Consider the following 27,504-nt stretch of genomic DNA (forward strand, 5'->3'; position numbering starts at 1 on the left):
CAATTGGCTAGCAGATTGCATTTCCTTCACTTACGCCCAGGCGGGGCTGGCTCTTGAGGGTCATGTCACGGCTCATAATATTAGAGCCATGGCTGCGTCGGTAGCCCACTTGAAGTCAGCCTCCATTGAAGAAATTTGCAAAGCTGCGACGTGGTCATCTGTCCACACATTCACATCTCATTACTGCCTGCAGCAGGATACCCGACGCGACAGTCGGTTCGGGCAGTCAGTTCTTCAGAACCTGTTTGGGCTTTAGGATCCAACTCCACCCCCCGAGGGCCCTGTTTGTTCTGTTCCAGGCTACACTCTCAGTTAGTTGGTAAATTTTTTAGGTCAATCTCAGTTATGTCCTCGCCGTTGCGAGGCCCAATTGACCATGGTTGTTGTTTTGAGTGAGCCTGGGGGCTAGGGATACCCCATCAGTGAGAACAAGCAGCCTGCTTGTCCTCGGAGAAAGCGAATGCTACATACCTGTAGAAGGTATTCTCCGAGGACAGCAGGCTGATTGTTCTCACAAACCCGCCCGCCTCCCCTTTGGAGTTGTGTCTTCCCTTGAAGTGTATTGTCTTGCTACATACTGGACTGGCCGGCTCGAGCCGGTTTCGGGCGGGAAGACGGCCGCGCATGCGCGGGCGCGCGAGGACTAGCAAAGGACTTTGCTAGTGAAGTTTCCGATTGGAGGGGCTGCCGTGGACGTCACCCATCAGTGAGAACAATCAGCCTGCTGTCCTCGGAGAATACCTTCTACAGGTATGTAGCATTCGCTTTGAAACATACAAAGACCAAGATCTAGTCAGGATTTTGCTTGGGTATTTGCAGACATGTAACACCACTCAACAATTTGAGAACCAATCCTACCAACTGAATTGGGCTGTCCTTTAGTTCTTGATCAGTGGTCCTTTTTTCAGTCTATAAGCACTGATCAGGTGTTGCAGGCATTCTTCAGAGTGAAGTCTCACTTCCCATTAGATCAATGTCATCCTTCGTTACGTAAGTCTTTGAAACATCAAATTAGCGAGGGACCCCAACACAAGGCCGTTTTTTCGGTGGAGTAAACCGTTTGCTTCAGGGGTCTTCAAAAACTGTGATGCTGAAACAGTGTAATAGATGTGAAAATACAGAATAATACTGCTGTGCTTGAAATGGCCAGAGGTGCACATTACATGTACCAATGTGAAAGTAAGTGCCGCCAAAGAGGGGCATGGGGGGGAGGGAAAAGGGGGAAATAGAGTATATGGGATAGAAGGGGATGGAGAGGAGTGGGGTCATGCTGCATATGGATGGGAGGGAAAGGAAAGGTGAACATGATGCTCATGGATGTTTGCTTTTTTTGAAAATGTACATCTTTTAAAATTTTGTATTTAGCAGTGTATGTAAAAAATGCATTTATGTTACTTTTACCAGTATTTTCACTGCTTATAGAATCTGGCTTTCTTGGTTGGGGGGGGGGGGTCAAGGTGACTGTTTCGGTGGGGTACGGTGGGGACAGAGCTGGGTGGGCCAGGGGCAGGGATGGAGGAAATACTTGCGGTGGGGTCGGGGGGGATGGGTTAGATTTCTGTCCCCATGCAGCTCTCTAGTCTAAGTGCTGAAATTTACCCATGTATATGCTGATTTTGCAACCTGTGTGCATAAATGTCTTACTTAACTTGATGTCCAGAAAGTGCCAAATAAGTATCAGATTAATAAAAGCATTTATTGGTACATTTTGAAATGGTGTAGAACACCAGGGAGGTAAGCAAATTGTCCCTCAATCTCTGAAGCAAACCCCATGTAAAAATGAGCAGTTAACTGACACATGTCTACCTTGGAGCAGGTGTAAATGCCAGTATACAGATTTTTGAAAGTATTTGTATTTCTGTTGTAAAGTTGGAAGTACACATTTTTTCTTCCTTTTTTTTTTTTTTTTGCCTGCTCAAAACATGCCCACAATATGCATGCACCCTTGAATATTATATTCTAAAGATCTACTGTACACATGTAAATAGCAGCTTTCTAAAATTGCCGTTTATATGTTTAGGATGTTCTTATGAATAAACGCCATACCAGGTTCTTAAAATGACTTGATATGATGGAGTCTTAATTTACTGAGTCATGTTGGCCCTTTAATTGGTAGGAGCACGTGTTGTTAGCATTTGTTGTACTGAGTCATTTTTGGTCAAATCTCTTTTGGACAAAAAGGATGTATTTTCAAATAATCACTTCAGTTAGCTAGTCAGATTTTCATCAGCCAACTTAAGACTCCTTTACAAAGCTACGGTAGTGATTCCCTGTTCAGCAAATGTGACAAAGCCCACTCAATTCCTATAGGATTCATCACATTTGCTGTGTGGGAATCACTACCGTGACTTTGTTAAAGGGGCCCTTAATCCAGTTCTCAGTGACAGCCTACATAACTAGAACTAGGTTTAAATCTAGCTGACCAAAGTTTGACCAGCTAAGTTTAAAACTGAGGTTGGCATGCCTAGTTGGCTAGCATGAATTCAAAACTAACTTTCAGTCCATGCCCAGACTTTGTTCCCATGGCTGTCACTGCCAGATTCTTGAGGGGCTAAATTTAAGAGCCTTATGAATTTAGAGTGGGGGGGGGGGGTGCATTAGTGTGTTAATTTTGGCAGTGAGTGTGCTACTTAGATTTTTCCAGTTGATACCTCTATTACTTCTGTATATACAATATGATTTCTTATCGGCTTAACTGCAAGGTATAGTAGTGAGGTCTAAGGCTAGCGTAGATATGCTGGATAAAACAAAAAGGTACATTGAAAAAAAACAAAATCCTCCTTTTGCAGCTGAGGGATAGATACTTTAACAAATTTAGGTTCATATTTCTAGAAGGCAATACTTCTTTATGCAGTTTAACTTGAATTTGTGCTGTTAATATGCTTAATTTTGCAGGCTAAAGTTGCAGACTGTGTCATGGCCACAGCCTCACCAAGACCTGACACCAGAAATAGCCATAACAGAAGACAACAGCTGTATGTAACTGGTAGGTTACTGTCACCAATTATAGCAAAGGGGCAGTTAATTTTCTGGTATAATTTTTGTTTTTTGGTATGCAACTAACTGGTACCATTTTCAACTTAATAATTAGGGCTTCTGAATTTAGGTTTTAACCAATAAACACTGTTAAGACACCCCTGACACACATATAACAAACAAAAACTAATTTGAATAAGTTTGTTGGCTAAATACCAGAGAACCACCACTTCCTCTAGTAATTTTTCATCCCTCCTCTGGCTTGTCTTGTATCCTCCACTCATTATTTGTGCCCTTCCTGCAGTTAAGTGACACAAACATATTTGATTCAACTAGAAAAGTATCCAACAATGGTACCAGTGGCATAAAAACACCAATACACAGAAGCTACAAAGATACCACACATGGATGTGGAAGATAGATATGCTAATTTTCATAAGTGAATTGATAAATAATTAGAATACTATGCAGCATAAAATTATAGAAATATAAGTTGCATAGATAAGTTAGCAAGACTGGGAAATTATTGGTTAATCTAATTTGCCCTCAGGACGAGAAGTAAGCTATCACAAGTATTAAGGGGGATTTGGAGAATGTATAAGATAGAGAAGGAGTTCATGTCACACTTTAGAAACATAGCACACTTTAGGAAAAGGACCCCTAACAGATTTAGCACACTAAATGATAAGATGTCCATAGGAATATAATGGGCATCTTATCATTTAGCGTGCACTAATTGTTAGTGCACTTTGGTAAAAGGAGATCATAGAAAATGACTGCAGATAAAGATGAATATGGCCTGTCTAGTATGCCCATCTTTACCATCTACTATCTCTTCCTCTCTCTTAGAAATCCTCTGTGCTTGTTCGATGTTTTATAATCCTTGTCTCCACTATTTCTACTGGGAGGCCATTACTTGCATCTACCAGTCTTTTTGTAAGAAAGAATTTCTTTAGACTATTCCTAAGTCTGTCCTCATTTACCTTCATCCGATGCCCCCTCATTTCAGAGCTTCCTTTCAATTGAAAGAGATTCACCTCTTGTACATTTATGGCACGGAGGTATTTAAATCTCTCTATCATATCTCCCTTTTCCTGCCTTTCTTCCAAAGTATGTATGTTAAAATCTTTGTTTTTCCCCATATGCTTTATGATGAAGACCACTGACCATTTTAGTGGCTGCCCTCTGGATCAGCTTGATCCTTTTTATCTTTTTGAAGGTACAGTCTCCAGAACTGTACACAATACTCTACTCTAAATTATAGGCCAACTGAAACCGGGATTCTCGGTTTCAAATGAAACTGAACCAGCAACCGAAATTTGCAGTTTGTTTCAGCTGAAACCAAAAACAAACCCCTCTCCCCTCCCCCTCACAATCACTTTCAGCAGCCCCTGCCCCTCCTTGCAATCATTCATGCTGCTGCTCGACCCCTGCCCTCTCAGTCACTCTCAGCGCCCCCCCCCCCCCTCCTTTCTTTCCACACCTGAAGGTTCTCTTCTGGCTTACCTTTTACCTAAAAGCCATTCTCTGGCCGTTCTCCCCCAAATTTGTAATACTATTACACAGGGCCCATTTGTTAAAATGGGCACAACCTGTTTATGAGGCTGCCCTCAGTGCTTCTAGTCCCGATGAGGGAAATGGAGCAGCGGCTTTGCCAGTTTGGGCAACAAGCGACGGCAGTTATTTTGGGGGCGGATTTGGAGTCCCAAGCCCCCCTCGGAGGGGAGTTCATTGCCCCCTCTCTGGCCTCATGGGAATTAAATAATGGTGAGGTTTTGGCCGAGGAGTCTGATGATCCTTTGGCTGTGAGGATCTTTCACAAGGAGGAGCTCACCTTGTTTATTTCCAAGGCTTTACTATCCTTAAGTATTTCTCTCCTGGATGTGCCTGAGCCTGCTGCCTCTAATCCAAAGATGGCTAGCACGCTCAGTCCTCTGAGGGCCTTTCCTGTGCATTAGGCGATGCAGGAGATTATTTCCGCGCAGTGGGGCACACCGGAGTCTAGCCTTTGGGTGGCTAAGGCTATGTCCCAGCTCTCTCCTGTGGAGCAGTTGGAACTGGGCCACTTGTCAAGGTGGTGTGGCGAATAAGGACGTTTAGGACCTTAAGCTGGAGTCTACCTTAAAGCTTTCCTTTGAGATTGTGGCCCTAAGTTTGCGGGCTGCAGTGTGCAGCTCATATGCGGCCAGAGCCTGTCTGTCCTGGGTGCAGAAGGTTACTGATATAACCGCCTGCAGAATTTCCTGATGTGGGAACAAGGTTGATGTACTTGGCAGACGCCTTGTATGATTTGGTTTATCTCATCCGCCAAGCAGATGTCCTTGGCAGTGGTAGTGCGCCATTTATTGTGGCTGCACCACAGGGTGGCGGATGCAGCATCCAAGCAGTGATTAGTTAATCTGCCATTTAAGGGCAAGCTTCTTTTTGGGGAAGACCTGGAAAAGCTGGTTAAGCACCTCCTGGAAGATAAACCCCATTTGGCTGGCAATGCCAGTCGGTGCAAAACTCGTTTCAGAGATAGTAGGAAGTATTGTCCTGGCCACCTGAGTTTTTCTCAGCGGTCTCAGTACCAGACGAAGCAGTCCTTTCATTCGGACAAGTGCCCTGGAGGTCAGGCCAATAGGACCCATCCGGCTGGCTGCACTTCCCAATGATAGTATTTCATCCCACTCACTTCCCTGAATTGGGGGGCAGTTGTCCGTCTTTTATGAGGAGTGGAGCAAAATTACTGCAGACCAGTGGGTCTTGGATCCTGTTCAAAATGGGTACAAGTTAGTTTTCCAGTCCCGTTGCAGAATTTTTCTTGGCCTCCCCATGCACCAGCGGTCACAGGAAGGTGGTAGTCAGGGACACCCTTCAGTGGCTTATTCACTCAGGAGCCATTATTTCTGTCTCTCCCCAACCCCCCCCCCCCCCCCCCCCCCAGGAGCAGGGCTTAGGCCGCTATTCCATCTATTTCATGGTTCCCAAGAAAGAAGGGTCCTCACGTCCAGTATCGGACCTCAAAGGTTCAGTCGCTGTCTCAAGGTGCAGCATTTTCGCATGGAGACTGCTGCCACTAAATGAAAGAAAATTATCAAGTAAGATAAATTCTTTCGTTTCCAGTAACATAACCAGAGTAACCTTCAGGCTCTCTCTTGTCAGGAGTGGGACCCCTATCTCTCCTTCTCTAACTATTCCATGTCCATTTCCAATGTGCCGCCTTCTTTCGAAAATGATCTCCCCATGTGAATTAGGAAGTCAGTCTTCCCTATTTCCTGGATGAGAATTCAGACCCTATTGCTAGGAGACTTCACAAACTAGACGTCTGCAGAGTTTTGCTCAGGTACTTACAGGAGATGAATAAGTTTTGGCTCTTGGATCAACATTTTGTACATTTCCATGATCCTAGGAAGAGCTAGGCAGTGTCAAAAGCCTCCATGTTTGATCAAGGCAGTTATTGAGGCCACCCACACCCACTTGTTAAGGATTGTACAACCTAACTAAAGGAAAGAAAATTAACAGGTATGACTAAATCTCACCTTTGTAAAGATCCAGTACCACATAAATATATAAATTATTCTTTAGTGTTATTCCTTTTCGTGCTCACCACGGCACATGGGCTTACACTTTCCAGCTCAGCTTTTCAAACTTGGTAACTTGTTAAGTCTGAGTGCAATGTGTGTGAGGGTGACAATGCAAGGACTGGCTCATCTCCCTCACAGATGCATGACCCCAGTGAGGACTTGCAACCTTATTTGGAGTCATGACTCAGTTTGAGCACCATTTCCTAGAGAGTCTGTAAATGTCTGTTGGCATAGTGTAGTAAAGCCATCACCCCATTTATGTGACTGGTAAACAACTGTCTTCTGAGAACAGTTACAGATGGGCGCAGGTAAAAGTTTTCAAACACTGTGAGAATTGTATTTCATCAAGATTTTATTGAACTGTTTTACTATGCAAAATTTTTGAGAAATAAATTGTATTTTAACAATAGATTCATTTCATTATGTTTTAATTATATTTCAGTTTCTAGTGCCAAATTGAAAAGGAAAAAAAACTGGTTTGGAACATCTGTGTATACAGAATTAGCTGTCGATGGAGAAATCAAGAAGACAGCCAAATCAAATAGTACTTCTAATCCAAAGTGGGAAGAGCAATTAACTGTGTAAGTAGGTTGTCTCTTATCTTGGAAAACAAAAATGTGATTTTGAATTTAGATTAACATGTTATTTATCTTATAGTCCAGTTTATAGGAAGTACTTTTTAGAAGTAATATGTAACAGTAAAAATATTAGATCTTCTTTCTGATTCAGTTAATGAGGATGATGAATCCTGGGGGTTGCTTATTGGTTGAGATGGTAGCCACTAAAACTGTGCCAATATTCGTACATGCTTAAGACATACAGAGGGCAAGGGCTCCAAACATTAGGCACCTAGACACAGCACAGTGAGTGTAAATTTCTAGAACGGCAACTGGGCTTCAAGATTGCATTATAGAATACTAGCCTAAGTCAGCATTTATGCACCAGTATTTAGGGATACCCACTTATACCATGTCTCTAGCATTTTCAAATGCAGCAGTTTAGCATTTAAATAACTGTATTCGGTAACATGTTTGTGTAAATATGGGAGATGCCCACAACCCATTCACATGAACACGCTCTTGTATTTGTGCACTATGCCAGTTGCTCATTAAGATTATAGAACACCACTCAGCACCCAACTAGCACACGCGTGGCTGTCATAGTTATGTGTGTAGGTGCTAGTATTCTATAATCTTCATGTGCACATGACGCATTCATTGAGGTATTAACATTAAGGAATTATGGGGACAGAGGATAGTGATCAGGCAAGGGGAGAAAGCCTGGAGAAAGTATGATCTGAGGCAATAAGTAGGGATAATTGGTTAGGCAGACTGGGCTCTATCTATTTCAGCTGTCAGCTACTCAGCCTTACATTCACTTGATTAGAATTCAGAAGTATTTTAATGTACTGAATGTTTTCACATTAGAATAAGCAGGTAATATCAAAACAGGATTTTTTTTTTTAATGAACCTATGTATTTACAGGTGAATTTATATATGGATCCTAATGTTGGGTGTTACTTCCATGCCGAATATTGGGTGTTAACTTTCACGTTCTAATGGATGCAAGGTGTCAAAATTGGCCAGAAATGGCAGATCGGCACAAAAGCACACTTATGCACCCATTTATAGAATAGCCCCTAAGTGTTTCTGCGTGGATCTGCAAAAGGGGTGTAATGATGGGAGGGACATGGGCAGATTAGGGGCATTCCCTTAAGATGTGCACAGTGTTATAGAGTAGCCCCAAATTAAGCGCAAATTCCAGCGCTACATGCTGTTCTATAAAGAGCACTTATCCTGGAACACTGTTCAGCGCAAATCTTTTTCGGTGCTGAATTTTCATCGCCATTTACTGTTTCCAGCACTTGCTGTACAATTGTTTTTACAGTTTTCAGCTCTGTAAAACAGAAATAACTCTTTCCTGGGCTTTTGCACAAGAGTAGTTGGAGGGATTGAGAGAGTGTCCAGATAAATGTGGTTGGGCAGAGAGTGGGGGATGGAGGGATTGAAATAGCAGTGAATGAGGTCAAGAATTAGTTTGTGGAAGACTGTTTATTGAGTGGACCACTTTAAGTTTTTTGTATTCATATATTTTTGTTTATGTTGCTGTATTTCTTCAATTGTGAATAATATTTATTTAATAAAATGGTAAAAAACAAACAAACAAGAACCCCCCCACCCAACCCCCAGTATCTGAACAGCAGCTAAGCCACACTGAAATTGCAATGTTAGATCAGTACCTGTGTTTTATGCTGTTTCACATACATAACATGCATGTATGACTGAAACATTACAGAATCATTTTGCAGTAAGCCATAAAGAATAGTATCACTAAATAAGCACAAATTTAAAAAATGGAAATGAAGTGAATGCCAACAATACTGAAATACCACATTTCAAACAATCTATTCCAGACTTTCCTTGTCATCAAGCAGATGAAGCCATTACGTATGGGTTGTGTCCATCAACCAGCAGGGGGAGATAAAGAGCACTCAACTTTTCACAGTGCCTCATGGCCAGCTAGCTCCACTGCCTCTTCAGTATTCTCTATCTCCCCAAGCAGGGTGGCTGCAGCTTCTTCGAGCTCCATCAAAAATCTGCCTGGGGGTGGCTCCTGGCTTGCCAGTTGTTAGACGGGGTGTTAGAGGCTATAGCAGCTTCACTTTGAAGGCACATAGGTTAGCCCTTTCCCTGCCTTACCCATGCCCCCGTGGATGTGGACATATTAGCTTGCTTTTCCCTATCCTTTCCCACTCAGTGGATGCAGGCACATTGGTTCGCCTTTCCCTGCCTTTCCCACTTATCTGAGCCTCCGGAGTGAATTTATTTACCTCTTTTGCCTCTGCTTTCCTCACAGCGTTAAAAAAAAAAAAAAAGTCACGTCGTGCTTTAGCGCAGTGATCTTGGAAAAGAGGTTTTTCTTGCGATTCTTCTGCAGGACTGGAGCTGTGATACTCGGTCTAGTGAGGTAAGAGTGTTTTCTGACTCCTCCGGGGTGGGCCCGCGTTCGGGGCGTTTTTGGTGCGAACCGCCATTTTGAATTTTACTGCCATTTTCAGCGATGGCTGCGGAGACTGTAAAGCGCTGTTCTAAATGTGGCAAGCGCAAATCAGCAGCGGGGCTCTGTAAATTGTGCTGTACAGACGGTAGAGCTGGCCTGAGCATGGCGAGCGGCAATCTTTCGCACTCTGAGCTGGCAGCGCACGCCATTTTGGTTTTTCCACATGGCGCGGCCTCCGTTGCGACGGAGAGCCCTGAATCCGGGGGGAGGGGTCCTCTGAGTGAGGCTTATAATAGAGCTGGTAGCCCTGGGCAGGATCCGGGCGGTCAGGAAGCGGTTTTCTCCCCTGATTTTGTTTTAATGCTGCGTAAGGCTTTCATGCTTAAAAGTGCTCTTCCACAGGGATCTTCGGAACCTCTGCCTACCCCCCCAGTGGATCCTGGCCTTTTGGAGTTGGCTTTGCCTGTTTCTTATCCTCCTGATAAACGCAGAAGGGCTAATTCCCCTTCTGAGTGTGGCGCACCCCCCTTCCCCGTGGTCGGGATATGGGGATTCTGAGGGGTCTGGCAGAGCTTCTTGGTCTGAGGAGCCAGAGTCGGGTGCAGAATTGCCACAGGATCTTGATGATCCGTCTGCGGTGAGGATTTTCCACCGCGAGGAGCTGCCAGCGCTTATTTCAGATGCCTTACAAGCCCTGTCGATTGAAGATCCAGGGAGTGGCACAGCCTCCTCTATTAATCCAAGGATGGCTAGTACCAGAAAGCCTGCTCGAGCCTTTCCTTTGCATGACTCCATCCAAGAGCTTATTTCGGCTCAATGGGCTGACCCCAAGGGACCTTTGAAGGTTGCCAGGGCTATGGGGCAATTATACCCTCTGAGTGAGGAACATTTGGCTCGCTTTGCAATGCCTAAAGTGGATGCCCTGGTCACGGCTGTGACAAAGAGAACTACCCTCCCTGTTGAAGGAAGTATTGCCCTGAAGGATATTCAAGACCGCAGGCTTGATTCAGCTCTGAAGCAGTCCTTTGATTTGGCAGGTCTCACTGTTCGGGCGTCTGCATGCAGTTGTTATGCTGCTAGAGCCTGCCTGGCTTGGTTACAGCAGGCAGTGGAACAGCCCGGTGATGGAGCGGACACCTTATCTGAAGCGGCTCCGCGGATGGAGTCGGCCTTGTCCTTTTTGGCTGACGCCCTTTATGATATGGTCAGAGCTTCGGCTAAACAAATGGCTGTAGCAGTGGTGGCTCGCCGCACTCTTTGGCTACAACATTGGGCGGCGGACATGGTCTCTAAGCAAAGGTTGGTGAAGTTGCCCTTTCAAGGCCTTCTCCTATTTGGTGAGGAGCTGGAAAACATTGTTAAAGGCCTGGGGGATTCCAAACCCGAAGATAGGCCGAAGCCTTCCTCTAAGGGTCAGGCGGTCCGCTCCTCTTACAGACCTCGCTTCCATGAAGCTAGAAGGTACCGCCCGGGGCGTGCTGCTAGGTTCACTTCTCGTGCCCGCTTTCAGCAGAGAAACTCCTTTCGCTCGGACAAACGTTCCGCAGCTGCCGGTTCTAGGCCTGGAGTACAGGGGCGACCCTCTCAATGATGGTGCGCCGGCCCCCTCCTCGTTTCCTGCCATCGGAGGAAGACTTTCCCTCTTTTTCGAGGAGTGGGCCAAAAATCTCTGCAGATCAGTGGGTCTTGGACCTGATCAGAGACGGATACCGATTAGAATTCGATGCCCCGGTGAGAGACGTGTTTGTGGAGTCCCGATGCGGTTCTGCCGCCAAACGGGCGGCGGTAGAGGAGACTTTGCACAGTCTGTGCCAGATAGGGGCTGTGACCCCAGCGCCTCCCGCCGAACAAGGTCTAGGCCGTACTCCATTTACTTTGTGGTGCCACGAAAAGGCGGATCTTTTCGCCCGATCCTGGACTTAAAAGAGCTGAACAAGTCCTTAAGAGTGCGGCATTTTCACATGGAAACCCTGCGCTCCGTCATTGCTGCGGTACAGCCAGGAGAGTTTCTCACATCTCTGGACCTGAAAGAAGCTTACTTGCACATACCAATTTGGCCCCCACACCAGAAGTTTCTGTGGTTTGCGGTGTTGGGAAAACATTTCCAGTTTCGGGCCTTGCATTTTGGCCTCGCCACAGCTCCACGAACCTTCTCCAAGGTAATGGTGGTAGTAGCTGCTTTTCTCAGGCGAGAGGGTATCCGGGTTCACCCGTACCTAGACGACTGGCTCATCAGAGCAGACTCAGAAAAAGAGAGTCATCTAGCTACAGCCAGAGTGGTTTCAGTCCTTCAATCTCTGGGCTGGGTCGTCAATATGGCCAAAAGTTACCTGACCCCCTCGCAATCTCTAGAATATTTGGGGGCCAGGTTCGACACAACCTCTGACTATGTGTTTCTTCCCGAGCAAAGGCGGTGCAAGCTTCAGAATCAGGTCCGTCTGCTCCTGAGGATGCCCCGCCCGCGAGCTTGGGACATTGTCCAGCTGTTGGGATCGATGACGGCCACCTTGGAAGTGGTGTCATAGGCGAGAGCGCACCTGAGACCTCTACAGTATTCTCTACTTCAACGATGGTCTCCAGTATCTCAGGATTATCAGTGCAGACTTTCTTGGCTCCCTGCAGCCCGTCTCAGTATGGAGTGGTGGCTCTCGGACAGCATGTTGCGGCGGGGAATGCCGCTGGCACTCCCCGATTGGTGCCTGGTGGTGACAGAAGCCAGCCTGAAGGCTGGGGCGCACATTGCCAGGGGAAGCATGCCCAGGGTCTATGGACGCCCGACGAGTCGGAGTGGTCTATCAACCGCCTGGAGTTGAAAGCTGTGTTTCTGGCTCTTCTGGCCTTTCAAGTGACCCTGGAAGGATTGGCTGTCCGAGTGATGTCGGACAACACGACAGCAGTGGCCTACATAAATCGACAAGGCGGAACTCAGTGCAGAGCTCTAGCTGCACAGGCCGAACAAATTTGCCATTGGGCCGAGCTGCATCTACAGTTCCTGTCAGCAGCTCACATTACAGGTCAGAGCAACGTGCAAGCCGACTATCTAAGCAGGCATCAGATCGATCCAGCGGAGTGGGAACTAGCAGACGATGTATTCCTGCAGATATGTGCCAAATGGGGCAAGCCAGTGATGGATCTTATGGCGACCAGTTCCAATGCCAAAGTCCCGTGCTTCTTCAGCAGACGGAGGGATCCTCGCTCTGCCGGGTTGGATGCCTTGGCTCAACCCTGGCCCCTGGGCTTGCTGTATGTCTTCCCTTCGTGGCCCTTGATAGGGTGAGTGCTCTTGCGGATTCGGCTGCATCCAGGAGAAGTGGTGCTCAACGCCCTGGATTGGCCGAGGAGGCCTTGGTATGCGGACCTCCGACAGGTGCTGTTGGAGGCTCCCTTTCCGTTACTTCTGGTTCCACTCCTGTTGTCACAGGGGCCGGTGGCCATGGAGGACACCTGCCACTTTGGTCTTATGGCATGGCGATTGAGAGGGCGCAATTGAGAGATAAAGGCTACTCAAATAAGGTAATTTCCACTCTCCTGCAGGCCCGTAAGCGCTCCACTTCCCAGGATTTGGCACCAGTTTGAAGTCTGGTGTGTTTCAAGAGCGCTTTCTCCGTTGCGGGCTCCTGTCTCGCCGATTCTGGACTTTTTGCAGGATGGTGTACACAAAGGCTTGGCCTATAATTCCCTGCGGGTGCAAGTGGCAGCATTGGCCTCCCTTCGTGGCAAGGTTGAAGGCGTGTCCTTAGCTGCTCATCCAGATGTGGCACGGTTTCTTAGAGGGGTGCTTCGGCTCCGTCCTCCTGTGCGGGCACCTTGTCCAGCTTGGAACCTGGGGTTAGTATTGAAGGCCCTTCAGGGGGCTCCCTTTGATCCACTTCGGCGTGCTTCAGAGAAAGATTTGACACTGAAGGCCGTCTTTTTAGTGGCCATTACCTCGGCGAGATGGGTGTCAGAGCTCCAGGCGCTATCCTGTAGAGACCCTTTTCTGCAATTCTCAGAGTCAGGGGTCACGGTTCGGACCATACCTTCCTTCATGCCTAAGGTGGTTTCAGCGTTTCACCTAACCCAGCCTGTTTTTCTTCCCTCCTTTGTTGAGGAGGAGTTTCCAGATTCATTTGGGCAGTTACACCTTTTGGATGTGTGCAGGACTCTGTTGCAGTATCTGCGAATTACAAATGCTTTCAGGACCTCTGATCATCTTTTTGTGCTGTTTGCAGGTCCTCGCAGAGGGTCTTCAGCGTCTAAAGCCACTATTGCCCGTTGGCTCAAAGAAGCTATCTTTTCAGCATATCTGCTGTCTGGCCAGGCTCCACCTGAAGCCTTTAAGGCACATTCCACAAGAGCTATTTCCTCTTCCTGGGCGGAAACTGGAGCAATATCTCTTCATGAGATTTGCAGTGCTGCAACATGGGCTTCTAAGCTCTCTTTTGCCCGACATTACAGGCTGGATGTGGCTGCCAGGAGGGATGCGCGTTTTGGAGCACAGGTGCTAGCGCGTGGTGTGGCTTGTTCCCACACTATTTAGGGATTGCTTTGTTACATCCCATACGTAATGACTTCATCTGCTTGATGACACGGAAGGGAAAATTAGGTTCTTACCTTGGTAATTTTCTTTCCTTTAGTCATAGCAGATGAAGCCATGAGCCCTCCCTGTATGATTGTCTGTATTGCAGTGATTCTGGTTTCAGGTGCTGTTCTTGTTTCCTGAAGTTATATTCCTTCCTTGGGGAGTCGGAACACAGTCTTCAGGATTCTTGTTACCATTATAGGAGGATGAGTTCATTCCCTCCAGTTCATGTTTTAGGAGGATGAGTTTATTCCCTCCAGGAGGATGCAAGTATTCCCTCCGTTTATACAAAGTGGAGGACGAGTTTATTCCCTCCAGGAGGATGAGTTCATTCCCTCCTTTTTTGAGTTCATGCCCTTGTTTAGGGGCCATCGTTCGCTGTGAGGAAAGTTCATGTTATTCCCATTGCAGTTTGCCATACTGCTTTGGAAGCTTCAAATACTGAAGAGGCAGTGGAGCTAGCTGGCCATAAGGCACTGTGAAAAGTTGAGTGCTCTCTATCTCCCCCTGCTGGTTGATGGACACAACCCATACGTAATGGCTTCATCTGCTATGACTAAAGGAAAGAAAATTACCAAGGTAAGAACCTAATTTTCCCTTTGCACAACACTGTAAATGACGACAGGTGAAGACCTGCATAGGCCATCTATTCTGCCCAACAAGGCAGCCAGAGCTGCACCTGCCACTCCATGTAGGTTACAGTCCTTCATGATTAAACATTGGTATCTCAAACATGACCTTGCCAACCAGATATAAGCAGTTATATGTGATGGAGTCCAAAGTGTGGTTTTATTATTATGGCTGCAGCATAATCTCATTTCATTCTCAATACATGTTTAAACTAGCAATAGGGCTAACTAACAACATTGTACATACTAACTTCTTCCTTAAGATGTTTTCCCCTCTCCCACTGAGATATACAGCACATGATATTAATGTGATATATATAAAGTACACAAACTTGATCCTGATCTGGCTATCTGCCCTCTCACTGTTTGATTGGCATGCAGTCTAAACCAGAGCATAGAACATCACTGTGGAAAGACTTGGAACTGTTGAACCAAAATCTTCTTTAATGCAGTAATCAAACAAGGAAAAATAACATACAGTTCATGTGCTGGACAAGAGTTCTTGCCTTGCAAACTGGGAGTCTGTTATCAACCAGCTCTGTCTAGGAAAAAAGGCTGGGAGAAATTCAGCAACATGCTGAGTAGAGATGCTGTTTATATTGTTACACTGGTGAAATCTTGATAGAGTCACAGTAGCTTGAAAAGATCATCAACAGATACAGCATAGACGGTTTCAGTTCATAGAGGAGATATCCTGCAGACTAACTCTCCAGACCCAATGGAGAGAAAAGCGGGGGGGGGGGGGGGGGGGGGGGCAACTTGCCAGCAGGCTTAGAGAACAAGGCAAGCCAATAGAAAGAGTCCCATAAGACACAGGGAACTGGACATGTGTTCTGAAAGAGCTTATTATAGGGAGCTACAGGATTACAAGGATTTGTAGTGTTATATATGATGATATCTGCCTCCATGCAAATAGAGGGCAGAACAATGGCTTTTGCTATTTTCAGGATACACAGCCTGTAGAAGTCTGCCCGGCACTGACATTGCTTCCCATCTACTGGAGTTGCTGTCAAAGCCCACTCCAGCCCATCCTGACCTGTCTTTGCCATTTATGAGTCACAGACTGTAGAAGCTTTTGGGAGCTTCTTGTGTCCTATCTTACAATTGCACAGCAAATTAATAATTTGGAGAAGTATTGAAAATGTTCTAGAGCTGTCTTCCCAGTCTCAAAGAAAAACAGTGTATATCAAAAAGAGAGGTGAAACATATCTTATTTTGCTGCTCTAGTATGATTATATAACAATAAAAAAAAAAACACAGAACAATCCAAATAATATAATAACACGATAAAATAGCAATAACAGAATTAGATAAAAAATTAATTTGTGAACGTAACTGTTCATGGTATACATTCGAGGCAATATCAACCAGTGTAGTTAGCATGAGAACGTAAGAATTGCTGTACTGGGAGAGACCAAAGGTCCATCAAGCCCAGTATCCTGTTTCCAACAGTGGCTAATCCAGGTCACAAGTACCTAGCAAGATACCAAAAGAGTAAAACAGATTTTATGCTGCTTATCCTAGAACTAAGCCGTGGATTTAGCCCAAGTTCATCTTAGTAATGACTTATGGACTTTTCTTTTAGGAAATGAACCAACCCCTTTTTTAAACCGTGCTAAGCTAACTGCTTTTACCACATTCTCTGGCAGAGGATTCCAGAATTTAATTATATGTTGAGTGAAGAAGTATTTTCTCATGTTTGTTTTAAATTTACTACTTAGTAAGTAGCTTCATTGAGTGCCCCCTGATCCTAGTATTTTTGGAAAAACAAGCAAGTCATGTCTACTGTTTTAAATGGACCTCGTTTAGACCCCTTCTGGACTTTTCCAAATGGGGAGGGGAACCTCTTAAGTTCATCCAGAAGAATCTTTATAGTTTCCCTCCAATCCCAGGGTGGTTGGTTCTGGGGAGGCATCAGAAGGCGTAATTCAAAACTGATCCCCATGACCTCTGCTTTCTGCCTTTCTGGATCTAGGTGTATTCTGGGCCATTTATGTTCCCACATATAGTCTATTTGAATCTATCAGTATTTTGTGCACAAAATGAGTGTCTGGTGTGGGTTTAGTTTAGTTTGTAAAATAAGTAGCAGGTAAGGAATACTTGAAAATGAAGACAGAGATAGGTTTCAGATAGAAGGCATTTATTCTTACCACAGGTTCAAAGTAGTACAGACATCGGACAGATTCTGGGTTCAATGGCACAGCGCTCTGCCGTCTGAGATGCGTTGGGGACGACTCCGAACTTAAGCCCAAATCACCCTTCTTTTATACTCTCTTCTCTCAATTGAAGTCTATGGCAGCACCTATTTTGGGACCTGTTTTTTTCAAATATTTCTCAATTTCTGCGGTTAAACTGTCGCGTACTGCTATCTGTGCATTTTGTACCCAGCTCTTCCGTTCCATGTATTTCACAAGGTTGCAACATTTTCCGGTAATATCAACATGTTTTTTTGGAACAAACTGTTTTTGCGGTTACTAACATTTTTTTCTGTTGAGATACCAGTTTCACATAATGTTTTTGCAACACCTCTCATCACATCTTCTGATCTCTGTATCATTTTATACATTAATATAAACAATTGACTCCATTTTGAAAGCCACATTTTTTTTCCATTTTATCCATCACTCTTTCATTTCAGGTGCTATATATTATTTGAATATTGTACCTATACCTGTTTGTGTCAAGACTCATTGTTCAGACCTGCTTTCTGCAGATTCTCAAATATTTATTCATTTGTTACTTGTTTGGCCTAATCAGTACTTTTTCAGATGTTTTAGGCCCTGTGGCTTTGTCCATCACTATTCCAGTGGTAGATCTAAAACCAGGCCATATATTAACATTCCCCTCTTCACCCTATCCCATAGGGTGACACCAGGGTAAATATACCATGGTACCATCCATTCCAGAAGGTATCCTACAAGGCCATAAAATTTTCAATGTCTCAATGCAAACCGGTACAGTCTGAATTATTTGGTTTCAGATTACCATTCTGGCACCACTTCAATTATTTCAATCATTTCTACTTATCAATATCTATGGTTATACAAAAACTACTATACTTCTACCCTTTAACATGCAAATTCTATCTCATTCTTACCTATTTAATCATTAATTTCTTTGGTTATATACTGATTATATCTTATCTTATAAAGCTTTATATGGTTAAATTGTATCCCTGTGTGTGCTATTACCTGATTATACAGATGCAGACATTTCTCGAGTGTCTCTAGCAGTTGCATAGCGATTGGTCCTTCTCAGAGGGAGATAGTCCAATGTGTCATCTCCTGTGGTGTTGGGAAGGAGATTTTCGTACAGGACATATTGTCCTGCTGTTGTCTTTTTCGTGATTGCGGTTTCAATTAAGCGTTCTACTAAGCCTCTAGCACAAGGGATTATGCAACATCCTACTAATACAAAAATTGCTACCACTATGATTATCGTTGTGGCTGCTGAAATGATAAATGTCTTCCATTTACCAAAAGCTTTATCCATCCAACCAGTCCAGGATGTATCAACCCCAGAGTTCTCTGCCAATTCTTGTGACAGTGAGGTCAAGCCTTCCAAAGCTCTGGTGATGGATCCATCTGGAGCTGTATTGTTGGGGATAAAGGTGCAACACTGTGTACCTATCTTTTGGCACACCCCGCCATCCGCTGCTAGAAGTTGGTCAAGAACTAGTCTATTTTCCAACGTCATCCTGCTGGTGGCGTCTAATTGTGTTGCAATTCCTTTAACAGCGTCCCTAGTGTAGTTCACAAATCTCTGCTGGTTGTAATATATATAATTAATCCAGTCTACGTTCTTATTGATAGTAGCCCACCAAAAGAAGGTAGATTCGAATCCTGCAGCTATTTGGTTTCTGGCTTTGAACTCATCAGGGACCCCTCTTGGAACACCAATAGCATCTATATAGACCCGATCATCAAAAGATCCAGGCATTGCATTTCTCTTCACTCGTGAGGAAGAGCTGCTATGAGGAGGGAGCAAGGATGCTATAATGATTGGAATTACCAATTTGACTAAGGCACATCTGCCTTTCCAACGTATGTGAAGTGTATGGTGGATAGTATGGGCTCCACAGTACCACCATATGTCTGCTCTAGCTTGTGAAAAGTTTGTGAGATTTAGATTTCGCAGACTCTCTTTTCCTAAGGTTGTGTTGCAATTAGTCAAATTTCCTAAAAACCGTGTATTTTTCCCCTCATCTCGTTCTATACATGTATGATATCTGGTAGCAGGATCTGGAATCCTGAATGCAGGTGGGACCCTCAGCCGAGGGGGTAAGTAGGGGTGGTGCTTGTCAAGATGCTGACAAGACTGATTGACTTTGTCTTTTACCTGCAATAATTCTAACATACACCAAAAACCATCTGGATCATTGTAGAGATCTAAAGGGAAAGGAACTACAGTTGGTTCTGCTCTTGCATGGGCACAAAAATAACAATTAGAGACATTCAAACTCTTTGTAGTATAATGCGCCCATTCGAGCCATAGATTTGTTTCTCCAAATCCTGTTTCCAATGCTATTAAATCTTTGGAATTATTAATTGGCACGATCTGGTAAGGAATTTTTTCTTCTGGGATCTTTGTTGGCATCAAAGGATTCTTTGTTGGTTGGGCTGGGGGTGGAATAATCTTGAACGTTCCAACTGGATCTCTACCTGTGGCATCAATTCCTATGGAATAAGTTCTGTATGTCACAGCCGTTACTCCTCTGAAAGTGATAGCCACTTGATTACATTTAGTCATTGGACAAAGGCCAGTCCATCGCAATTTCATGATGGAAATGCTCTTTTTGAGATCTGGAATCTCACTACCTGAGTAGGGAACCCATGAACCTGTGTACCACCATACTTGTGCCCAACTTCCGCAATTGGAGAAGGGACACAGGTATACCTCAAAAGCTGACAAATATTGCTGTACCGGATGTTCCCCACACATTGTGTAAGCACACACATCAAGGGTTATTGTGGTTGTGTCCTTGGTAGTGGGTAATGTTATTTCATATGTGGTAATAAATTGTTGTAGGAAACTTTCTAGATTCTGTGTTCCTTGTATCGTGGGCATGGTAAGCATACACAACAGGAGGACTAAGGACTTCATGTTGGTAGTTTTCATGGTTAAATGTAAGATGTGGACTGTACCAAAGGTAATTGGCGGTTAATGAAAATGAGTAACACAATAAATCCTAGGGTCCTAACCAGAACTGTAATTGCTATAATTAATATTCCTAGGTATACCAAAGATTGATATATCATTAGGAAGAATTTGGGTTGGGTTGGTAAATTCTAACGACTGGGTAGGGTGGGTAAATTCTAACAGCTCCTCTTTCAGGAGTGTCGGGGATAACAAAAAGACTGTATACTTCCAAAGGTCCCAATCCAACTTCTCTAATGAACAGGAAGGGTATCCAATCAGTGCCCAATACGGCGTATGTGATAATCCAAAAATCTACAACGTCACCAGTTGCTGGTCTTATTAGGAGGTCGTCGGTCTGTTCAATTTGTAAACCTAAAGTTCCTCCAAACAATATCACAGTGTCTGTAACCGTTCGGCTAGGACCTAGTGTCCAATTCTCAAACAAAGGTTCACACAATGTCAGATATCGGGTGAAGGGGTCCCAATTGGGATCGTCTTCTGGAGCTGGGTCCCAATGAGGATGTATTAACTCTCTTAAGTCAAAAAGGTACTCTGGGGGTTCAGGGATTAAGTGTACACCTATACTAAAAGGCGATGGTGGGGGAGAATCAGGTGGAGATGGCGGGTTCTCTGGTAAATTCTGGGACATATATTGCTGGTTACTTAAGGATTATGAGCTATCTGGGAGGTCGAGTGGCTGGGACGGTGATGTTTGGAGTGGCTAAAGTAGTATTCGTGGGAGGAGGAGCGTCACTAGGAGGAACCAGAGAATAAGGAGGAGGGGTGGGTCGTAATTCAAGCAAGGTAATATTATCCTCAAAAGTAGTTGTAAGATTGGGGACAATATGAACCGAGCTACTGATATTATTGGGAACAGTTGTAGAATGCAAAACAGGAGAATCAGTGAGGACAGGAGTAGTCGCAGAGGTTTCAATAGGCTCTGGAGGATTGCCAGTTGAAAAGTCTGTCGTGGCAGATGTATCTGCCCAGGGGGTGGGATGACTGGTGGCAATGGGACCTATCTTTGAGGTCGTCTGGGGGGATCTGTATCCAAACAGGCGGGTAAATGCGGTGTATTGTTGGGGCTCTGTGTAGGCTGCTGTAGTAGGTGATGGAGCAGGAGTAGATGTAAGTACCGAAGTAGTTACAAGTACTGCTGGAGTAGTTGCAAGTACAGAAGTAGTTGCAAGTACTGCTGGGGTAGTTACAAGTACCGTGGCGTTTCCGGCTGGCAAGGTAACGTTGCCAGTGGGAAAGGCAGTAAGTGTGATCCAAAGATCCAGGAGGTTACTGTCAGCAGTATAGGTAAACAGGGTAGTGAAAAACAAAACCAAACCTATACAAAGTAGGATGATGCACACGAGTCCAACAGCAAACAATCGAGCAGATGGAAAGCAGAAGAAGAGGGTGTATTGATGTAACACCGTCACTGCTGCTGAGACGACGCTCGGACGGGTGCTGGTTCCGTCCGTGTCGTCAGGATTGGTGTCGCCTTCCAAATAAGTGTCGTCGAAGTCGTTCGACCAATGGGAATTGGTTTCAGATACCTGCTCAGAGTTACACTTATCAACAGGGTAAAGTCCAATGTCCAGTGGGTCTGGTGGATCAGGTTCCTTGATATTGTCGAGGGCAGCAAGGTTCTCAGCAGTTGGTTCCCTGCGGAGACTCTTACCAGCGGGGGAGGGTGGTGGTATCAACACTTTCACAGGAGTGGTTGGGAAAGGTGGTATTGGAATAGGAACTTTATGTAGAGAAATAGTCTGTAAGGGAATGAGTTCTTCTGGAGTGAAAATCGGCGGGAATTGCTGTGGCATTTATCTGACTTGATTCGGGAAGTACAAATGTAGAATGTCAAGCAGCTCACAGATGTTGCTGTGCAGATTCTGTACTGTGGAAACCGCAACAGACTCTCGTTCTTCCGGATTCAATTGTTCTGCTAAGTTGCGGATTTGGGTGAGATCTTCTGCAAGGTTACGGATTCGGATGAGCCGGATGTGAAGATCTACGTATGGAAGTGGGAGTGCTGGAACAGTTGGAGGAAGAGGTGAGGACGGCAACTCAAAAGCAGGTTGCAATACAGGTGGTTGCTCAGATGGTGACTCTGGAGAATCAGCGAAGGTTTGGATGACAATGTCAGCCAGATCAAGGAGGTGGGATTCAGGAGATGGATGGTCTAAGTTGATTAAGTGGTTAAGTCTTTGGTCGAGTTGGTCAAGATGGTTCAAGAGTGTTGGATGTGGGGTCGGTGGTCTTGGGCTCAGTGGTGGTGGAGATGGAGTTTGTGGTGGGACTGGTCTCTCCAGTGACTGTTGTGCTGGAAACATCAATGGAAACATCCAGGAGGCCTGATTGGGTATTTGGATAGGCGCGGATATCTTTCAGATGGACCCAGGATGTGTGGTCCTCAAGCTTGGCAGCTGTGGCTGACAGAGCTTCAATCTTGAAGGGCCCAACGTAGATGGGATCTCGCCAGGTCTTGTGCGTGTAATAACGCCGGTGCACTAGATCGCCCACTTTATAAGGGGGGGATCTATTGGCATCACAATCCCCTCTTCTGTCCGAAATGGCCTGTGGAATTGAGGACAGAGAACTTACAATAGTCTGCAGGATATCCCAATATACTGAGTATTGATCGGGGACTTGAGTGTCTGGATTGCCAGGTAGGAGTCGCATCTGGCGACCTGTACATAATTGGAACGGCGTCAGTTTAAGGGAAGAGGATGGAGTGGCACGGAGAGATAACAGTGCCAAAGGGAGGGCATCAAGCCAATTCTTTATCCCATTTGCCATAAGCTGACGCATTTTTGTTTTGAGCAACCCATTGTATCTTTCAACCAAACCATTACTGGTGGGTTTGTAAACACAGACAGTTCTATGTGTAATGCCAAGTGCTGGAAGGAGGTTCTGCAAGAGTTCATTCACAAAGTGTGTACCATTATCTGTGGTAATTTTGCCAGGAATACCAAATCGAGGAATAATTTCGTTACACAGTGACTGTGCCATGGTTTGTGCGGTTTCTCTAGTGCAAGGGAAAGCTTCCACCCACTTAGAGAAACTGTCCACGCAGACAAGCAGATACCGTTTACCACGCACAGGTGTCTGCATATCTGTGAAATCAATATACCAATGTTGGCCAGGTCCCTGGACAACAGGCAAATGACCGGAAGGGATGATAGGTCCTCGTTTAGGTGTATACAGAAAACATTTGTAGCAATTATGAACTACGGTGTGACACATGGGCATCATTTGGGGAGCCCATAGCTTGGAAGACAATTGATCATACAGTGTATTAGCATTTAAATGTAAAGGATAATGGAGGGCATGCAAAAGAAGGGATAAAACATGCTGTGAAACACATAATTGACCATTAGGATGGGTCCAAAGACCATTAGGATTAAGAAAACATCCAGCTTGCTTCCACAAAGTGAGTTCTGCTTGTGAAAGAGAGGAAGTGAGGGTGGTAGAGAAGTCTGAGGTTAGGGGTTCAGGGGGAGGGGACGTAACAGGGGGCTCTGATTCAGGAGATAGTAAGGAGGTTATGACAGGAGGTACAGGGAAAATAGGTGGGGTGTTTGGAGAGGAGGATTCAGAGTGTGTGGAGTCTGAAGGAGTAGAAGGAGGTGTGTCAAGGGGAGGCACCTCGGTTGCAATTACCGGAAGCGCCACATCAGTAGGGGACTTGGAAGGAAGGCTGGAAAAGGAAGTGACCTCATGGGCTAGTTCATCAGCAGCATGGTTCCCATTAATGGCGAAAGAAAAAATTGTCTCCTGATGAGCTTTAATCCAGGAGATACTGGTGCGGAGGCCTTTTTGATGGCGCTTCTCCAACGCATCAAAAAGTGCAGTCCACAAAGGTAAGTGACTGAGAGGTTGTCCCGTAGAGGAAATCATACCCCTCTGGTTCCATTTGCGAACATGGGAATGCAATGAAGCAAAAACATAGTCTGAATCGGTGACAATGCTCAAATCAGAGTGTAGTGCTTTATACAGAAGGACGTATAAAACCGCTGCAAGTTCTGCGGTTTGGGCTGTAAATGCATCTGGTAACCTGAATTGTATAGGATCCAGAATGTGTTCTTCCGGTGTATAATGGAGGGCGGCAAAACCGGCAACTCCGTTTTGCTGAGAACCATCTGTAAACCAAACCTCGCCACTCTGCAAGATTTCTGAATGCAGATGGAGGGATTCGGGAACAGACAATTGGGTAGTGCACTCATGGGGAAAGATTGCATTCTGTGCTGTCTCTGTTACAGTGAGTAATGGATCTAGGCGTTGAAGGTCAGTTAAAGTTAATGGGTGAATAGAGTGCACTACACTGAACAAAAGTACCTGATACTTTTGCAGTCGGCAGACAGTCATGTGACTAATCTGTTTGTCCAACAGATATTTTACATCATGGGACGTGTGAAGAATCACCGGAAGGTGAGGAATGTAGCTGTATAATTTCGTGACAGCTGTGCTGGCGGCAACAAGGCCTTTCTCACAAGTGGCAAAGGCTCTTTCAACAGGGGAAAAAGTACCTGAAAGGTAACCACAGGCAAGATCATCATGTTCTTGAGTGATTAAGCAAGACCAAGTAGTCTCAGTATGCACAACCCAAAGGTGTACATCCTGAGAAACATCAATAGTTGCCAATGGGGAGGAAAGCATAACATCTTTTACAAGGGCCATAAGATCTGATGTTTCCTGAGCTGTGAAGTTAATGGGTTCTCGTTTAATTTTCTGTTTACCCTGTAGTTTCATATAAAATGGCTGTGTTCGAGCTGAATAATTGGGTATCCAAAGGCGACAAAAATTCAACATGCCAAGGACACCTCTGAGATCAGAAACAGTAGTGGGCATCCGCAAGGAGGATACATGTTGGAGAGTATCGGGACCTAGGCCCTTCTGACGGGGGCCTATGTGGTGTCCAAGGAAGGTAACATGTGTCTGAGCTACTTTCAATTTCTTTCTGTTAACTTTATAGCCTTTCGTAGCAAGGAAGCCAAGGAAGTCACAGGTGACCTGGACGCATGTGTCAAAGTCAGGGCAGGTAATGAGCATGTCGTCTACATATTGTACAATAGAGGTTTGTGGTGGGAGATCGTATCTGTACTGTTTAAATTCCTGTATGTGTCCTGCTAAAGTTTGAGAAAAGACTGTTGGACTGTCTGTAAATCCCTGGGGGAGACGGGTCCACTGATATGTTGTGTTATTGAATTGGAAAGCCGTTAGCGGACGGCTTACAGGGTCAAGGGTGATGGAAAAGAAGGCATTGGATAAGTCAATGGTGGAATGATATGTCTGCAAGGAAATACTGTTGAGGAGTGTAGTCGGATTTTCAACATTTGGAAATACCGCGTAAGTGAGGTCATTTAACGCGCGTAAGTCCTGTACTATACGGAAGGCGCCAGGTTCCTTCTTTGGAACAGGGAATAAAGGGGTATTGTATGGTGAATTGCACTTTTCAATGATGCCTTGCTGTAATAAGGAATCAATTTGTTCCTGTGCTCCAGCAATAACTTCAGGTTTTAGCGGATACTGGGCAATTTTAGGGCCTTTACAACCCGGTAGCAGCTGAATACGATGGGGAGGGCCTTTAACCTCACCATAGGGTTCCTCAGGTGTGGCCCAAAGAAAACTTGGTAGGTCATTCAGAGCGACCTCTATTTGTTTCTCAACCATAGAGGTGACAGCCATAATGAGTGAAGTGGTTTCATTAGGGGAAGGATCAAAATGAATTTCAAAGTGAAACAATGTCAACAGGTCTCTCCCAAGTAAGTTGACAGGGCACAACGGAGCATACAAAAAGGGAGCAGATAGTTGTTGATCCGCATAGGTAATTGGTAAAGGCTCAAGCAGGGGTGTGTCTGTAGGGACACCATCAAATCCTGTGGTGGTAATATTGTTAGGGGAAACTTTAAGAAGTTTCTGCAATTTGTGCGGGACATGGGCTAGCACAGAGCGAGAGGCGCCTGTGTCTATTAAAAAGGGAACGGGGACATCACAGATTAACAAGGTGATCATGGGATCATCCAATCCTGCAGCAGTGTGGACCACGCCTAGTCACTGTGGGCGGCGTTGATCCGGGTTCCATAATGGGAATGACTGTCGTTCTGGAGACCTCTGCTGCGTGCGACGAGGCATAAGTCGTTGGGGGTGAGAGCATTGAGCAGCATAGTGCCCATACTGCTGGCAGCGATAACACTGGACATCAGGATAGCGATCAGGACTAGGTCGGGAACGATAGTCTCTGGATCGTCTGTTATCATCCAGAGGACCCCTTGGGGGACCTCGCTGAGGTTGGGAGCGACGGCCTCTTTCTTCTGGGTAATCAGTTCTACGGTCTGGGCGGTAGGACCGTGGGCCCTGATTTCGGGTGTTATTGTCATAGCGTTGGTCAGCATACATAAGAATAACAGGGGGAGTGGTCTCGGGGGTATTGGGATCTGTGTCAGAGCACTTGGAGGCTCTTTTCTCTTTGAGATCTTCAGTTTGTAGTACTTCCAGATTAGTGTGTACTGTCTTACGATGTTGGACTTCATCTTGCTTGCTTTTTATAAGCTTTCTACAATGATGAAGGATGTGTTCACGAATCTTTGGCCATTTTTCTAGTTGGAGACCAACTGTGTCCTCAAGTTTGTTTTTAATCTGTGAAGGTAGGGTTCCCTTAAGTAAATGATAGAACACCGGAAGAGCATTATCGGAGTCAAATTTTTCCTCCGTCTCTTCTTTATAGAGATCTTGGAGTCTGAGTAAGTAAGCCTCAATAGGCTCTGAATCCATTTCCCATCTCTGAGAAGTGATAACTGAAAAGTCTTTTAGAGCCGGATACATGGTCCGGATTTCCTGGAATACTTTGGTCTGGATCTCTGTTAAAGGATTGCCATCATACTCGGTATCTGTTACAAATTTGGCATAGCCCGATTGAGTGAATATGTCAGTGACACTGGCGTGTGGGGTTCTGCCCAAAAGCGCTTTCATGTCTCCAACTGACAGGGTGGTCCCTAGTGTGATGTCCTGAAATTTCTTTAACCATCGGTTACCTCCTAATGTAATATCCGGGAGTTGCAGTATGAGGCTATTTAATTCAACTGCTGAAAGTGGAGTGTACTCCGTATGAGGAACACCACCTGACATCTTATTTAACAAGGGAAAAAGTTTTACTTTTTCAAAGGGTTTAATCAATGAAGATGTAAGGAGATCAATTGATGCGGTTGGGGGAAATTGATTCTCGTACTTTTTCCAAACCTGAAGACCTTGGATTAGGTAGAGGGTCGTTTTCTGATCCCAATGGGGGTCAGGGTGGTCATAAATAAGATCTCTCACTAGTGAGAGTTTGTCAGATCGCAAGGATCCTTCACGTGGGAAGAGAGCGGACTGGGGCTGAAGCGCCTCAGACCATCCTGCAAGATTATCAATCCATGGTTGAACATAATACCATGAATTTTCATGTAATGCCACATATTGGGCGGGGGTGCTAGGTGGACCAGATAAGCCAGGTTCTATATCAATGTTCAGACCTGTAGGGTGACGGGGACCGTCAATGACTGCAAGGCAGCGACTAGATCCCTCGTCAGTAAGATAACTTTGAGGGTGGCGTTGTCTGGTATGATGTGAAATAACATCATGTTGTTGGGGCATTTTGGATTT

The 27,504-nt window shown here is 45.1% G+C and overlaps 1 protein-coding gene across 2 annotated transcripts in view; it reads left to right on the forward strand.

Annotated features, from left to right (window-relative positions):
• The window catches only part of WWP1 (WW domain containing E3 ubiquitin protein ligase 1), a 258,360-nt gene that overhangs the window by 64,364 nt on the left and 166,492 nt on the right, over positions 1-27,504 (forward strand). For both annotated transcript variants that reach the window (XM_030216171.1, XM_030216177.1), the window contains exons 2-3: positions 2,896-2,986; positions 6,985-7,123. In XM_030216171.1, the coding sequence (XP_030072031.1) occupies positions 2,917-2,986; positions 6,985-7,123 (209 nt within the window). In that variant the 5' untranslated portion in view covers positions 2,896-2,916. The remainder of the gene's footprint in view (positions 1-2,895; positions 2,987-6,984; positions 7,124-27,504) is intronic.

This window comes from Microcaecilia unicolor, chromosome 1, assembly GCF_901765095.1.
Source record: "Microcaecilia unicolor chromosome 1, aMicUni1.1, whole genome shotgun sequence".
In the NCBI taxonomy this organism is placed as follows: Eukaryota; Metazoa; Chordata; class Amphibia; order Gymnophiona; family Siphonopidae; genus Microcaecilia; species Microcaecilia unicolor.